This window comes from Lissotriton helveticus, chromosome 11 (genome assembly GCF_964261635.1).
Source record: "Lissotriton helveticus chromosome 11, aLisHel1.1, whole genome shotgun sequence".
Taxonomy (NCBI): domain Eukaryota; kingdom Metazoa; phylum Chordata; class Amphibia; order Caudata; family Salamandridae; genus Lissotriton; species Lissotriton helveticus.
The window spans coordinates 215,511,401-215,529,245 of NC_136072.1; the positions used below are offsets into that span (position 1 = coordinate 215,511,401).

The 17,845-nt window shown below is 42.3% G+C and overlaps 1 protein-coding gene across 2 annotated transcripts in view; it reads left to right on the forward strand.

Annotated features, from left to right (window-relative positions):
* Positions 1-16,154, forward strand: part of LOC144792500 (arylacetamide deacetylase-like) — a 197,934-nt gene extending 181,780 nt beyond the window's left edge. For both annotated transcript variants that reach the window (XM_078667548.1, XM_078667549.1), the window contains exon 5: positions 11,730-16,154. In XM_078667548.1, coding sequence (XP_078523674.1) covers positions 11,730-12,338 — 609 coding nt within the window. In that variant the 3' untranslated portion in view covers positions 12,339-16,154. The remainder of the gene's footprint in view (positions 1-11,729) is intronic.
* Positions 16,155-17,845: the final 1,691 nt, after the last annotated feature.

Below are 17,845 nucleotides of genomic sequence, written 5' to 3' on the forward strand. Positions count from 1 at the left end.
ATTAATATCAATCCAAAAGTCACTATATAAATCTGAACTCAACCTATGATAGTTATGGCCCAGTGCAGACAGGCCAAAAGAGTAACACAGTCTTTAATACAGCATAATAAGAATTCAATCCAAATGAGAAAAATAGAGTACATTTTAATGAATAAAATGACAAAAATCAAATAAGGGAAACCGCAGGTATAAAGTTTTAAATTTGTGAAAAGGGTAAACCATCAAACGTGGTTAACTGGTGTCAGAATAATTTTAAGTCAAATACGATGGAGTAAGCATCAGATACAGAAACCAAGTTTGATTGTGTCTGAGATTTAACATTGTGACTTAGGCCTCATTACGATGGCGTTTGGACACCCGCAGTTGTTGTGTAGTTCCTACAAATCTATATAGGATCTGCTTGTTTCAACACCTTAAGCCAAGGGATTGGTGTCCAGACTGATTTCAGACACCACCAAAGGATATGTTAGCCTTTAGAACAGCTAGATCACAGTGCCACTATAAGCCCTCTAACCATACCAAGGAGCGAATGTTTCTGGCAACTATTGAACATGACAACCCTTGATCCTTTAGTGCTTTTTGCTCAGTCACTCGTACTCACTTGGTCTCAGAGAGATATACACAGAATAAACCATGGGGACATTTTTAATAAGCATTCATTAAACCAGCATCATTCTAGTATAAAACATGTTTGCTGCGACAATAATTAGACAGAAACAGATGTATAAGATTACAAGCACCAACAGAGTGAATAAAAGGTAGATTTCTACCATGGTGCTAAAACAGTGAATATATTCAGGCATATAGATACATGGAAGTAATCAAGCGTACTCCTAATATGCAAACCCCATCTAACTGTACCTAAGTGTACCTAGCATGTAGGTAGGTGTAAAGCCAAGAATCCCCTAGGAAAGAGCCAACCCCATTTCCTGATGAGAGAGACTAAGGACTCTTTCTTGGTCTCGAGTTGGACACCCCGCAGGGGATGTCAGACCACTGCGTGCTACAAGTTCTGTGTTCAGGATTGTCATCGTCTTGTGTCAGCATGGAAGCTTCTCCTCTGGTCACCCAGTGAAGATGTGGTTCTCTTATAACCGAAAGGTACCCTCAGGTGTTCTACCTATATTGGTAATGGTACTGTGGGCCTGTAGTCCAAGGATGACAATAGAGGTGTGTTAGACCTGGCATCTGTTGGTTTGTTTCCACTGTCTTTCTTCTTTATGACGTCCCAGTTTTGATACTGTTTTTGCTGGTTTAGTGTTTCTGCGCACTTTCTGACTACTGTTCAGTGTTAAAGTGCAAGTGCCCCTGTTGTAAATTGTTATTATAGATTGGTGTTTCCATGATTGGCATATTTGATTTACTGGTAAGCCCCTAGTAAACTGCACTGAGTGTGCCAGGGTCTGTAAATCAAATGCTACTAGTGGGACTGACATTAAGTGTAATGGGGTAACCCTATAAACCTCAGAACCTGGGCGGGTAATTAAACAAACAACAACGGTTCTGTCGGATTACAGTTCAATTGAACATAGTACTTAATACATGAATATAACCATCTACCTCATGAAGGATATATGCAATAATGAACACACTGACCACAAACAAAAATTACTTCTTTCGTGTTCCATCTTAACAAACATTTGTTTTCTGCAATCAATCAGATATGCTGTCCAATATACAGAGAATACATACACTGTGAATACATAAAGGGTCTAGGTCGTGACAGGTGACTCAGTGTTACAGAAGGCAAAACATGAATACATAAAACAAAAACTTTTTCAAAGATATCCACTGTCAAGCACAATAGTCACAAGAAATTTGAATTGTTCCTTTTGTTCAATGGGACTTTGTGAAGATGGGTATATCACATAGAACGTCGACGTTTCGACCCTGGGGACAATGTGCTGATTTATGCGCATCTAGAGCGAGTCTTCATCGGGATCATTCTGAAGAAACGAACCGAAGGATTTACTCATCTTCGCTGCAAGCTCGAGCAATCGCCAAAGCGGAGCAGACCCCCAAACAAGTTGCACCGGTTGGTGCTGAACAACCATCAATGAAAATTAAGAACCAGTGATTTACCCTGGTGTATGTCGGCTGACATGCACCATCTACATTAGAAGACCAGACAAATCACACACCGAGTAACAAGGTCGTCCATCCATTTTCCATTCCTGATGAAGACCCGTTCTAGATGCGCATAAATCAAGCACATCGTCCTCAGGGTCGAAACGTCGATGTACAATGTCATATACCCATCTTCACAAAATTGGACAGCATATCTGATCAAATGTTTGATAAGATGGAACACTAAAGAAGTAATTTTTGTTTGTTGTCAGCGTATTCATTATTGCATATATCCTTCATGAGGTAGACGGCTATATTCATGTATTAAGTACTATGTTCAATTGAACGGTAATCCGACAGAACCGTTGTTGTTTGTTTAACTAGTGGGACTGAGGCACAATATTCCACCCACATGAGTAGCCCTGAAAAGGTATCTCAGACCAGGCACTGCAGTGTCTGCACACAGTTTGTAACTGCCATGTCAACCTGGCAAGTGCACCCACTTGCCAGGCCCTAATATTCCTTTTTATTACATATAAGTCACCACAATGGTAGGCCCAATGTACCCCTGTGGACAGGATGCTGTGTGTGTTAATGGTAGAACATGTACTGGTGTGTGTGCGGCATGTTCTGTTAGTGAATTACAGTGCATTTCGTTTACCTCTATGGAAAGGCTCTCTGTCCCATAGGATAGAAATGGGAGTTTTACTTATCAAATCTTATAAGCATACCTACCCATTGGGACAAGATAGGGAAATGGTGTTTAGTATGCCTGGACTCAGAATGTAAAAATGCATCTTTTAGTGATTTGTATGTTCTGTGTTTGAAAATACCACTTTCCAAAAGCAGGTATTTTCTTGCTTAGCCATCCTGTGTGCCTCTGCTGGGTGTGGTGTTGACTGTCTAGTTTTGGAGTGATAGAGGATGGGGATGTGCATTCTCTCAGACACCCACCGGGGGGGGGGGGTTAATGTGCTTCCTGCCTTTCCTGAATGCGTCAGGGCTGGGCTGAATAGACCTGGGCTGCATTCAGAGTAGTGAGAGGAGTTTTCACTAGCACCTTAATATATGCCTGGTCTGCATTTAGAGTGGGGGAGAAGATTTCCCTTGCTCCTGATTAGGCCCCGTCTGCCTTGTACAATGCTGTCTCAACCTCCTGCTTGGAAGCTGGGCCGGAGAGGACCAAACTGGTTTGAAATAAGCACAGACACTCTGCCTGAGAGAACAAAGGAATTTTATTATAAATATTGGGACCCAGACCACAGAACTTTAGAACTCGCTAGAATCAAGGCACCTGCCAAGAAGAAGACCTGGAAAAGTTGCCGGGAGGAGCACTACCCCTTGGCTGTGTTTTTGCTTTATTGACTTGGCCTGCAGTTACTCCTTCTACTTTGGGCAGTTAAAGGACGGGACTGAACTTTCTTTACTTGTGCTGAGTATCCCCAAGGGCTTGAAGTAGAGCTTGCCTCCTGTTCTGCAGTCTCAGGGACTGCACGGACTTCACCAACCACTGGGTACCGCTTTTGGAACTGCTGTTTCATTTGCCATAGAGAAGAAAAATGCAACTGACTCTTACACTGAGTCCATGTCCTGAAGGCACTGCAGAGGGCACCGGCGCATTTTGCACTTCAACCCTGGTCTCACCGACGACGATGACCGCCACCGCTGCCACCAATGTAGGGATTTGTGCATTGGGTTTATTTTGGACTGCAGCGTGTGATGCAGCCCGCAGCACACATCTCAATACCAAATATACAGATTGTGACCACCTTAAATGGCCGTTGCACCCTAATCCTGATGGCAGGACAACTGACAGCTAGTTGGTCAGTCCCGTTACCGAAAGGATGGGGGCCGGACGCTCATCCGACTGCCATCATAATCGGTCACTTTTTTTCAAAAATGGAATTCAAAACAATCAAACAGGGCAAGGCAGCTGGTGGAAGCCAAAGAGGGCTCCATGAGTTTGGATAACCATTGGACGTGGTCCAGTGAACCCATTGGTTTTGGTGGAGAAAGCTCAGAGCTTGAGAAATTTGGATTTCACACCCAGGGAAGTCCTCTTACTGACCGGATACTTTTGGAACCTTCGCCTGGTCAGGATTTCATCTTTCGTACTTAGTCACTCTCTTTGACCTTGGAATCCTTCAGCAGGACAAGGATGGGTGCAGATTGTAGCTGAAGAGGGCTCTACAAGGCTGGATATCTTCTCTACAAGGTCCTGCTAAACCTGATTTGGGCTGCGGAGACACTCTAAGCAGGAGAAACCTACATTTTCAGCTCAACTGCAACGGACTTTGGGCAGATCAGCTTGACAGGTTTGTCCCAATCCTCTGAAAGGTCTTCAAGTTTAAACATTTTCTAAGTTTCTGTTTGGAGGTAAGATAAGTCCAGCCAGGTACATGCCAAGGGTTCCATAACCTTAGGAACAACACTTGGGGGTTTGAACTCTCTCGAGCAGACCCCAACAGTAGTGTCCAGGGTTCAAGGCAGGTCCAGTAGAAACTGATCATTTGGGCAGTGGCCAGAAAAGGACTCTTCTAGTGTTTTCTGTCCCTATACCTTGAACAGGAGGTCACCCTTCTGACCCTTAGACTGCACAGCTGGGTACAAGAAGGAGCAGGTCCAATTCTCCAAGGCCCCTTTCAGTTCATGAACAGCATGCTCAGTCCAATTCTGTTCTTCCTCAGGACTAGGAGTGCCACCTCACTAACCACTAGAGCAAACGTTCTGATGGGAAATCTTACAACTTTTTCAGCAGTTCATGTCTGCCCTAGTGCAAATTTACACAATGCTCCATACTGCAAATTGTGAAAGCCTTCTCCTTTTCTGCAGAGCCTGGGTGCCCACCCAGAGGCTTGTTCAATGTAACGAGCAGTCCTCCGCTATGGTTACTCTCTAAATCCAGGCCATTATTTCTGTTCTGTGGGCCGATAGTACACCTCATTCAGGGCTATTGCCACCTGTGTGACACAACATTAATACAAAGTAGCCATTGGGAGGTTGAGGCAGGGGAAAGGTAACTTACTAAAAGTTAATTTTCCTTAATATTTATCAAGCACTACACTGGCAACTCCTGGTGAGTGCCCATCAGTGTAGGGCTTCTTCTTGGGACATATAGTGTCCCCTTTCTTGCACCCTGATGGGAGACCCTGGCCTGGTATGATCTTCTTGCCTTCTTCCCACTAAACCCTTCCATCCCATGCTCTGAAGAGGAATGGGACTGCCTTCCCTGAAAACTATTTTGGGGACCTTTGGAGAACTCCCTTGTTTTATCTGTGCCTCACTTCCTTCTGTGGAAGGAGTCCTGAACCACATTTCTTGTGGTTCCTTCCTGGTACCTTCTTGGACACTCTAGTGGTGAACTGGAGGTCAGATTCTTTCCCAAGCTCTCTGGGCACAGGTTGGAATCTATCAGGTGCTGGCACATCTCTGTAAAGCTATTAGTCAAGATGTTTTCCTACATAAACAAACTGTACATCCCATCATAATGCTTTACTTTTCTGTCATTCACCCAACTTTCCATTTCCATGCTAAAGGCATCTACAAAGTGAACCTATGACTGGTGTGCCTGCTTCTGGTTATCCCAGAAGGTTAGGTGATAATTCTCTGAGGTAGAGCAAATCTGCTTATGAGGACCTCTTTCATGGTGCCATATTTAACGGTTTCAGATGCATCCAGGGCCAATAATATATCCCTTTCAGCATGTACTTCCACAAGCTACCCCTCAGTCCTCCTCTGGGAATCTTAGAATTTGTAAATCACTTCATAAGCTGAAAACCACATAACAATGTCATCCCCACATATGACTTTGGGGACTGTACTTTACCATATGGAGCATTCCATAGGCAGGCAGAAATTTCTGATTGGTAAAGTATGTGGACAAAAAGGTTATTTAAATACAAAACATATTTTACATTATATATACATATTTTAATATATCTAGTTAAAATGTAGAACAGAGGATAAATGCCACAGCACTATTAACTTTTTAAAATTAACTCTGTAATGAATTTATATTTATTAAATTACATTACAAAAACACAAAAAAATAAATTTTAAAATAACCCGATTGATTTTAATATGCCTTAATAACTATTATAAGTGATGTATAGAATTAAATGTAATTCAATGACATTTTATAAAGTTAAGTTAATTTTCACTTTAAAAATGCTTGTTAAAATATTTTACACTTCAATATTAAACATGTACAATTTGTATTAACATTATATTAAATGTATATATATATTGTATCTATTTAAAATAACTTGATTTAAGTTAACATTATTTCCTATGGTTCTTTTTTTGTCTCTACCACCATTATTTTCTATGGGATGGTGTTGCAGTACCAGTGATCATATGTGGTGCTGGACTTACTAGTACTTTGGCAGCAGTAGCAACTACACTCATAAATGTGACTCTACATCCTTTTTCAGGGGGTGGTACATGTGAGATACATTTTTAGCAACTTTACACTCACAATTTGTGAATAGTCAAAAAGTAGTAAACTTACTCAAACATTGAATTTACCTTTGTGAATCTGCCATTCTGTCAAGGTACACAGGTATGGAAAACGTTTAAAAATGTACATACATGTTGAGTTAAACATAGTAAATTTGTACCTTATAGTGGTTGTTAGTATTACACACTCAATATTGCTGCAAGTTAATATCGTGCATTCAGTTTTGTGGAAAGGTACATCTATTTTGTCACCTATATTCTCACACTGAGACCTGACTTTATATATATACACCAAGGTATCTTACAAACAATCCAGTCCTAATGATTCCCTCTTCAACTAATTTTTACTTTATCTTCACTAAACCTGCTCTACTTGCAGATCATAACACCTTACATTTTGGAAAGATAGCAGTATCAGAATATTCTTAACAAGATACTATGAAATGAAATGAAATGAAAAGAGTATTTGTAAAGCACGGTAGCTACCCTGAGGCGTCCTAGCTCTGCGGACAATCGTGTGTGAGAGGGCAAGGGGAGGCTGTTCTAGTCATTAAACAACTGGGTTTTGAGTTTTTTTCTGAAGGACATTAAGTTGGGTTCCCCACGTAGGTGGAGGGGTAGGGAGTTCCAGAGTTTGGTTGTGTTGTAGGAAAAGGAACATCCACCACATCTAACCTTTTTGACTCTGTGTACTGTGAGAAGGTATGAGAGGGTAGATCTAAGCTGTCTGTTTGGTTGGTATGGGGAGACCAATGTGTGATTGATAGTGGTGCCTGTTTTTCAGAAGGCTCGATGTGCGATGCATAGGGCCTTGAATGCGATTCTGCCCCTGACGGGGAGCCAAAGGAGCTTCCTGAGTTCTCTTTTGACTGGGGTGTGACGCTGGATCTGGAGAAGGGTGCGTGCCGCACAAATCTGGATGACCTGCAGCTTGTTTAAGGTGGACTGAGACCATCTCACCTTATCATGTAATCCAGATTGCACCATCTCTTCTTTCAAAAATATTTCTTGTTCCAGAAGATCAACCCATTACCATAGGATCTCAATCCAGGGTGGAACAGACCTGTTGCAAGATCACATTAAATTAGGCCCCCTCTTACTTTCTTACATTATGTCTATTGCTAAATAATTTCCTCAATGTGGTTGGATGTGTGCGTTTGGGCCAAATATTAGTACTAATCTTTGTACAAACACTTGCAGTAACTGGAGACCCAGTCTATTGTGCAAAAGAGTCACTAAAAGTGAAAAATAAAATCAACAGCACAGGCACTACATTTATTTCTATCAGTTTGTAAACTCTTGGATGAGACCCAGTACTATTTTCTATAAGTCTTAGGGCCATATGTAAGAAGCAGTTTTGTGATCGCAAACACAGCGAATCGCAACAAAACGGTGTTTGCGATCGTAATACATAGCTTCGCTATTTAAGCGGCACATTTAAAATTAGTGATTAGCAAATATGCGAATCATACTTCAATGCAATTTATTTGCGAAATCGCAAAATGTGACAAAACAATAGCGAAACTCGCAATTATAGAGCTCGCAATTAGTGATTTCGTTAAACGGAATGCATGAAAAAAAGCGCAATTTGAGAATTGTCGAAATACGCAAATTAGAGAATTGCAATTACCACCAAGTCGGAGCAGGTGGTAACCAGGTGCAAACTATTTAAAGAGGCCCACAATGCAACATATTTTTTCCACAATGGCTGGGCTGTATGTAATAGCCAGGAGGCTGCAACTCAGAGCTGCTGCACAGAGAAGGCGACGCCAGGAAAGGATCTTTTGAGCGAGTATAACCCTATTTCAGCGGACGGAGGAGTAGATCCATACAAACTACAGTCTGGATGAAGAGAGCATCCTGGAATAAATGGCGGCGCTCAAACCTATACTTGAACACTCCACACGCAGGACACACACCATCCCCACCCATATCCAGGTCCTGTGCTCACTGCACCGCTTGGCATCAGGTGGCTTCCAGGGGGTGATAGTCACAGTAGGAGGGGTCTCACAGCGTGCATTGTCACACTTTTTCCATGTGATCCTTGATGCCATGGTACAGAGGCTGCATCACCACATCCACTTCCCCAGCACACTACAGGCTCTAGACCAGACCAAGCAGGAGTTCTATCAAATTGCACAATTTCCCCAAGTCATTGGATGCGTAGATGGGACCCATGTCGCCATATCTCCCCCTTCCAGAACAAGTATGTGTTCAGGAATCGCAAATCCTACCATTCACTGAACATACAGGTGGTGTGTAATGCCAAGAACATTATCACCGACATCGTCGCAAAATACCCAGGCAGCACACACAACGCTTTCATCTTCTGCCACAGTGGGATACACCGTTGACTCACTAGTGGGGAGTTTGGTGAGGTATACCTACTAGGTAATTGCATTTGTTCGAAGGACACACTAGTAAAGGACAGCATCGGCAGGACAGTGTTTAACTATATTCCTCCCACCCCACAGGTGACAGTGCATATGCGGTCCATGAATACATACTGACTCCTTTCCTGAATCCTGCCAATGCTGGGGAGCGGAGGTACAACAGTGCCCACATAGCAACCAGATGTACCGTTGAGCAGACCTTCGGAATACTCAAGAGCCATTTCCGATGCCTGCATAAGAGTGGAGGGGCATTACGATACAGCCCCCACACCTGTTGCAAGATAGTGGTAGCGTATGCCATGCTGCACAACATCGCCACCAAGATAGGCACACCAGTGGAGCTCACCAAATCTGAATCATTAGATGAGGAGGGTCCAGGACGCATGCAAGGCAGTGTAATTGGTGCAGCTGATGGGCGCCAAAGGCGAGATGAGATCACACAGAACTATTCTAGGTAAGAAAAGATGACACAATGCTAAATATCTATTACAAGACTGTGTTCAATTTCCTTTAGTACAGGATATATTTCGGCACACAGCCTGTGTAGCACACAATGTATTGTTTAGTGTCCAACACAAGTTAGATTCACAGTGCAAATGAATAATCTTGACCAAGTGTCTGTGTACACTGAGTTGATGCACCCATCCCCATGTCCAAGTCTGAGCACCTCAACTGCGGCGCTGTCGGCCCATAGCCCTTCGCTGTGGGTGCACAGTGCCCTCTTCACCTGTCGCAGAAGCCCTTCTGTGATGCACACCACGGCGCCTGTCGTTTGGGGGCGGGGGTGTAATGCTGCTCCTGCCAGATTGGGCATCCTTGTCTGTTGGAGTGAGGACTCCTGGGCAAGTAGTGGCAGCTTCCCGCAACTGATTCACAGCACATGTTACCTGTACCAGGACCCTTGCCACCTCCTGGCTGCAGTGTGCCACCTCATGCTGCATACTGATGCTGTGCCTTGACATCACAAAGGTCGCTGAGGAAAGGCGGTTGACCGCCTTGGTGTAGAGGTCTAGGCGCTACCTCTCCCTGCCCCTAGCAGCATGATCCGCCCTCAGTTCAGCACAGAGTGCCTCCAGGGATCCCCTCATGCCCATGAAGACAACCCTGATTTGCTTCTGTATTGACCGTATGTTTCTTGCCTGCAGGCACTGGACTTCTAACATGTGGCCCTCAACCCCTCTGAAGACTGTGTCCTCTCCTGTGACTGCTTCACTCGTGGATGCTCTTGTGACTCCTGCACTGGTGGATGCACGTGCCCTGCACCTGGATGGTGTTGGCGGTATTGGATCTGGACATGCTTGAGCACGGTGTTGTAGCTCTGACTGTCCCTGGAATAGTTGGGCATCGACATCGGTGTCCTGGGCTTCTTCCTCCAGCGGGGGCAATGATGGCACTGCAATCCACCTGTTGCATTTTGGAGGGATAACTGGGCTGCCCTCCTCCATTTCTCCTCCTCCACTTGCCCTGACTCCTCTGGGTTGGGGGATTCATCCTCGCCTCCACTGATTGTTCCCTGTGTTCTTGCTGGTGCTGTGGACGTAAATGCACACATTCATTTTCTGTATTGCCTTGCATTCGTCATGCATTAAATTTCTCTGTTTGGAGTTACATGCGTCCTGTCGTTCTATATTTTGCCTTTCATGATGCACACATACTGGTTGAGACTGGCTGGGTGTCAATGCTCCACTGTTGGGTGCATGTGACTGCATCTCCCATAATGCATTGCTGTGTGTGCTTGTGTACCTTCACTGGACTTATAGCTTCGTTGTGCCCCTGGGTCTCTCCTGGGTGTGTGGGGGAAGTAGGGAGGTATCAGGGGTGTGATGGTAGGCTTCTTACCTTGTCTTTGTTCCGGGGGGGTCGGAGCTGTCCAGGTCTGCCATGCCCATAACACTGTCCGGAAGCGGGTCCCCTCAACAATTTCCTGGAGTGATGTTAAAGCAGTGGCAGTAGAGGTCCCACCACCGGTCTTCTTAGCCTGCTCCAGCTTGGCAGCAATCTTCTCCTTTGAGCGCTGGCGCATGTCATACCAGTGCTTTCTGAGGTCTTCCGCGCTTCGGTGGGTGACGCCAATTGCGTTGACTTTACGTTGGATGTCTGCCCATATCATTCTCTTGCGTGTCTCAGGCACACGCTGAGACTTCTTGCCAAAGAGGATCTCATGGATAACAACCATCTCCTGAATCAGGACCTCCAGCTCACTTTCTGAGAACTTGTGTTTCTTTGTCCTGGGTTTCTCCCCCTGCTGGTTGTCCTTGCTGGCCATGTCTCCAATCTCTGCCATTGAGTGTAGCACTGCAGTGACGCCTCACCTCCACTTCTAGTCTCTCACTGTGCTTCTGAAACTCAGGTGCAGCATGGGTAGTCACACTTCCCGGTTGTGATGTCATCAACCTGCACCTGAGTTTCCGATTCTCGAAATTGCGAATTCTCTATTTTGCTATTTTTTAATTAAGGAATCGCTATTTGGTAGAACGCAATGGAAATAGCGATTTTTACGGATTCGCTATTTTTTTGCGAGTTTTTATTTACATACCGTTTTGCAATTCTCAATTTGTGATTCGCTATAAATCGCTATTTAGGAATCGTAAAAAAGGAGTTTAATAAATATGGCCCTCATTGTATTTAAGCATGTTAGCATGAGTTATAGCTTTCAGTGAACAGTTTGCATTAGGTAGTGAATAGTTGGATAAGAACATGAGCAGCAATGTATGAGCCACTTCTTTTTAATTATGTTTGTACATAAGATTGATTTGTCTGTCATGAAGATAGGCTGGAATCTAAACAAATTGCAAAATATTGTCTTTACAGCTACAAGAGGACAGTGAAGTTGATGTTAAGCCTAAAGTTCAAGCTTTGATCTACCCTGCACTGCAGAACATTGACCTGGACACCCCATCATATCGCGATAATAGTGACATGCCTGTTCTTAATAGGAAAAGCATGGCCAGGTTCTGGAGTACATACTTTACCACTGACAAGTCTTTATTTGAAGCCATGGAATCCAACACACATATCACTTCAGAATCAAACACTCTGATTAAATTTGCAAACTGGAGTAACCTCTTGCCGGAAGAGCTGAAAAAAGATCATGTTTATCACAGCCCAAAAGATGGAAGATCAGAATTTCTGAAAAAGTATCCTCAGATTACAGATCCTAGGGCAGCACCGCTTTTGGTTGATGATGAAAAATTGAGCAAATTGCCCCTAACATATATAGTTACCTGTATGTATGATGTCCTAAGAGATGATGGTTTTATGTATGCAACGAGACTCAAGCACGCAGGTGTGCAAGTTATGCATGACCACTATGACAATGCATTTCACGGCATGCTGGGCTTCATTACCTGGCCGACAGACCAATCACTGGGAATGAGAATGGTCAATAACTACATCAAATGGCTGAATGAGAATTTGTAAAGAACATCAATTAGGAAAGCGCTTTTTGGGAAAACACGCTTTTCACACTGAAAATGTTCAATAAAAAAATTACATTTGAATGCAGAAGAAGGAATCCGATTAGGGGTTGTATTAGTATGTTTGTCAATGATTTTGAAAATAGTTTTCTACAAATCATGAATAAGGTAAGCAATTGAAATTGAAATCTCTTAAAGTATAAATGTCAAATTACTTTTCACTTTTTGCTTAACATTACATGCTGGGCTAGGTGATTGCAATGTGGTAAATGATTTAAGATAACTGCCTAAGAAAAATATGTGCATGGTATTGAAAGCTAGTAGACTAAAATATGATTTTGGCTAACGACCTTCTGTACAATCATGTGATTGTTTGGGAAAAATAGTTTCTACATTACAGTGCAGGGTTTGTACTACGTAACACTGGCATGCCTTGTTTTAGAAATTAGGCAATTGCATGTTTTTTTAGATAATGCATATGTAATATGTAATAATAGCCTCTTTCTCACTCCTCAAATGTATTGCATTGTGCAGAGAGAATTATAATAGTTAGATATTTATTTTCTTTATACTAGAAAATTGTTACAAGTATAAACACAGACATCGGCAGTTTATGAATGTAGGAACTCACCACTTCCTGGGACTTATTTACAAGCCCCTTGCGCCCCCGGTGCGTCACTTTTAATATGGGAAAAAGTGACATACTGGCGGCGCAAGGGGATTGTAAATAAGCCCCCCCCCCCTGTTTTCAGGTTTTTGCACTAATGATGATACATGGCGTATCAATGGGACATAAAAAAGCAAACAGCAAATAGCAAAGCCTCTAGCTCTGGTTTGTAACAGAAAGTATCACTTCATTTCTTTATGCATTTCTGCGTGTTTTTGTTGTAAAAATTAACAACTAATAAAGAGGCACGTTCAGTTACAAGCCTGAACGATGAACTTGGGAAAAGCTTGTTTATGAAACTAATTTAATTCAGCACTATAGAGAATCTGCTCCAAACATGGTGATTGTGGCTACTGTCATCGGGGTGATTTGAGGCCTGTATCAACGAAAGAAAGGATCCCGAGCTATCAGCATTTTAGTAACAGTCGGGACAGAGTAGATCATTTCTTCTTTTAAATTGTCAGCCATTAAAAGGGCAATATTATCTATGGCAAAGCACAGGTGTGGCTTTAAAGGTATCACAAGTCACTTGTGACAGGCGTGAATCGGATTGGCAAAAAGTAGTTCCATGATGTACACTGCACACTGCACTATTGATTCATATGCCATACAATATGGGGCATTTCACCGAGCCCCAGTTTTATTATCCACCTACACTGACACTTAAAACTGCTTAAACTCTGCCACTAACAAACTGGACATTTACCTATGTATACGGAGGTGGTCTGCATTGTCCGCGAGAGCACTGCCTTAGCTTTTGTCAATGAGTTGTTGGGTTTCAGAATGTCTTGAAAACGTTGTTTGTAAAATGCAACTGACCTCAATCTTCAACTTTTTAGAGGTGCAGATGTCCACAATGTTGTTAGTTTCTACCCTACAGGATAGGATGGTCTTCATTCTAAATCAAATTAATCCATTTGAAGCATATTGTTCTGGTCACCACAGTTGCTTCTTAAGTTAGGGGTGGGGTCACAGTATCCTCTGCTGTGAGCAGAGAGGTTCTCACCCTTCTGCAGCCAACTGCATTTTTCCTATTCCAGACACTGATTTAAAAATTATCTCAAGCTGATTTTCTGATGAAGCTCCTTAGCAATAATATCGCATTCCAGCAACATTAATTTGTGCCATTGTAGACTGCAAACCCGCCAGCATGTAACAAGCATTGGTATAAGGTCTGGCATGTTGAAGATCGATGCAGCTGCAAAAAAGGTCTTTCACAAGGGTACATTGCTACAGGACACTAAAGAAGTAGTCAGATGTATTTGCTTGAAAAGGTTTTCAGAATAATGCAGTACCAAAACATGTTAATAGACACCTTCTTTAGTCAGATGCAACTGATTAAAAAGGCTCTCAGAATGTGTGGTCCCTCAAGCTGTTACAAACTTTTCTCCACAAGTAAAATGTGCTTGAAATGTCTATCACAAAGATGCAAAACTTCAAATGGTTACTAGATTTCCTTTAGTTTTAGTGCCAAAATGCAACTGCATGAAAAGTATTACAAAAAGCTTCAGCTCCACAGGACATTACTAAATGTCCCTGTGGAGTCAGATGTAGTTGCTTGAAAAGACTTCCACAAAGATGTAATCATCCAAGACATTTCTAGATGTGCCTCTTGAGTCAGATGTAACTGCCTGCAATGTATTTCACAATGCTTCAGTATTGTAGTAACTGACTCCAGGTAGCTGTGATGTATTTCAAGTAAATTTATTGAGTTAGTTACAAGGGGAATAGTTTTAGAGTTGCAGCCCCACCAGGAGCAGTCTGTCGGCTGCTCAGTCCATACTCCAAATGACACACTCAAGCATCCAGCACCCAAACAATCCATTCAAGACTCTCACACCAACATTCTATGCATCACATTCACACTGGCTGAGCAGCTAGGAAGTAAGTAACCAGATAAATACAACACAGGTTACAACATAAAACAAAAATAGCAACCACAAAGAAGAAGAAGGTTCAAACAAGGAGAACCCCAAGAAATAGAAAAATCGAAAAGTAGAATAAAAGCGAGAAGAAAGTGAACCCAAAGCTTGATAGGATCATAACAAAGAAACCAAGAAAAGTCAAGTGTTAGCAAAGAAGAAACTACCACGGAGATATTCAAGGGTAAGTACCAGAGAAAGAGAAAATGAAATAACAGATTAAGACTGAAGTATATGAGAAATGGAAAGAAAGAATAAACAATGTAGGAAAGAATAAACAATGTAGAAGAGGTTCATACAGATATATACAATATATATATCACCCACCCATCATCCTCAAATGATATATATTTTTTAAACATTAGAAATCGCTGATGGGCCATGCATTTAAATAGGTGCCTCTTTTGTCTGAACTGTGGTTCTCTCTGAGGTATGTATGGTACTCCCTAGCATGTCGTCTTTGATAGCTCTACAGTTCTTATCTGGGTTAGGTACAGATTTGAAAGAAGAGTTCAGAACAGTACTTTTTTGTCTCGTATCAGAGTTTGTTTGCTGGAAGAAACACTCAGTTATATGCTATGTGGCGTGCTCTGGGCTTGGGCTCAGAATCTCCAGTAATGCCCTCTTGATCCTTTTTGAGCTGGAGATAATGTTGGTAGAGGCTATAGATGCAGACCAGGTGATCTCACCTATGGACCTTTCTAGGAAGGAGCTGCTCTTGGCACCTGGTGTTCCAGTATGCTATCTACTTCCCCTTTGCTGGCTTTCACAGTTATTTCACGATGCCAACCTTTTTTTTTTCTCTCGCAGAAAAGCCAAATGATAGGTTTTGTATTCTCTCCAAAGTTGCTGCTCTGGAACAGTCCTACTGTTCTATAGAGATGTCAACAACTATTTTCTTTCATATACAACTACTTGCATGTGCCTAAAATGGAAACAAAACCTAGAATGTGTGTTGGTCTTACCAAGTGGCGAAAGAAGGGGCATCATGTTCTAGCCAATGTTTCTGATAATGTAGTGGGTGTTGGGGGTCTGTGTCCTGCTTTTCCCCATTTTCTAGTAACCAAGTGCATTTATTGACCATCTCTTTCTATGAACTAACCTCTGCATGTATAAAATATAATATTCACAGAATGTTGTAAATAAGATGTAATTTTATTTATTGTGGTACTTGCATTTGTCTGTTTATGCACTTCTCGGCTTTTAACAATAAACTTTGTGTTTGGAAGTCTTCTATTGTTTTTAGCATGTGATGGTAACAAGAATAAGCGTAATCTAATATCTATGCCATTAGTATGAAAATGTATTTCTGTTGAACCTACAGCAAATAGTAGCCTACAGAACTTTGTACAGTGGAAGTCATGTCCATGAGGCATGAATGTCTTTTTCGAAAGACTAAGGTGGCAAAGAAAATGAAAAAGTAAAAAAGACCATAATATCAAATTTGTTATGAGGCAATGCAAGATTATTGGGTATCTGATATAGATTTTGGTGGTAAAAACTGAAACTGTGACATGCCCTTGGTACAGTAATAGGTGCTGCGCTAAAAGTGAATGGTTCTATCCTCGAGTCACATTTACACCCTTTTCCCATCAAGAAGCTATTAAATTAATACTGTCGCATAAATGTATTAACAAATTGTATTTGTTTTTAACAAAAATGTTCCTTACTAGCGGAAAAAAAAAAAAAGAAATCGCTGACGGACACCCGTACTGACTTTCCCCAAAATACAGGTGAATAAACAGACCACAAAAATGGAACCCCAACAACAACGGAAGAAAATAGTTAGGGAAAAGAAAGAAGTCTGCTGTCCTTAAATCTACTCTGACCAAGGGGCAAACAACAGCGCATGTGGCACATGGTAACAACACACTACACAAAATATTCCTCAAAGAAGGGTATGTAAAGTTAATTCACAAACATGGGACACAAACCCAATGGACACCCTGAGGTAGGGGTTGTGTGAATAAACACAGTGCAATAATAACACACATGGGACTTACACCCAATAAAACCCCAATGTGGAGGTTAGCAATGTGCACAAAACAATAGAATACTTGGGACTGGTACCCAGTGGAACCCCTGTGTGGAGGCTAGAAATGTTAAGCACTGAACAAATGAACGGGTGGGACTTGTATCCATTGGAACTACGTAGATGGGCCTAAAACCCACTAAGACTGCGTAGATGGGACTAACACCCACTACAAAAACAATGGAAAAAACATGGGACATGTACCCATTGGAACTACATAGATAGGACTAAACCCCACTACAGACTGCATAGATGAGACTAACACCCACTACAAAAACAATGGGAAAATAAAACATGGGACTAACACCCACTACAAAAAACAATGGGACTTGTACCCATTAGAACTAAGTAGATGGGACTAAAACCCACTACAGGCTGCGTAGGTGGGACTGAAGCCCACTACAAAAACAACGTGTGAAGCAAAGGGTGACCACACTCATGAACTGTAAACACATTGTTGAAGGAGACTAAAAATCATCAACTTTGAAAAGGGAGAGAACCCCCTGAAAACACCCCTCTAGTAAGGGTAAAGACTAACTGTCCATGTCTCTTGATTACATTCCTTTAAACTGAACATTAGCCGGTGAGTGACCTCACGCTCCAGTAGTACTACTATAGATACAACCTCGTATTGTGCACCCCACTTGAAAAGAAGAAAGAAAACCATGTTAGGAGACTAGCGACTAAGAATGCTAACAATAGACCGCACAACACAGATGTAAGGTATTTTCATGCTGTGAGCCCTTCTCACGTGTAATCCTCCCCGTAGGTCGTCAAAATATAAAATCAGGTCAAAGTTTCACTCCGATCCATTCTAGGGCAGATTGTTGCTGATGATCACAGTCTAGACAGATGCCCCGTGCCTCTCCTTGAGGTAATCTGATCAGCGC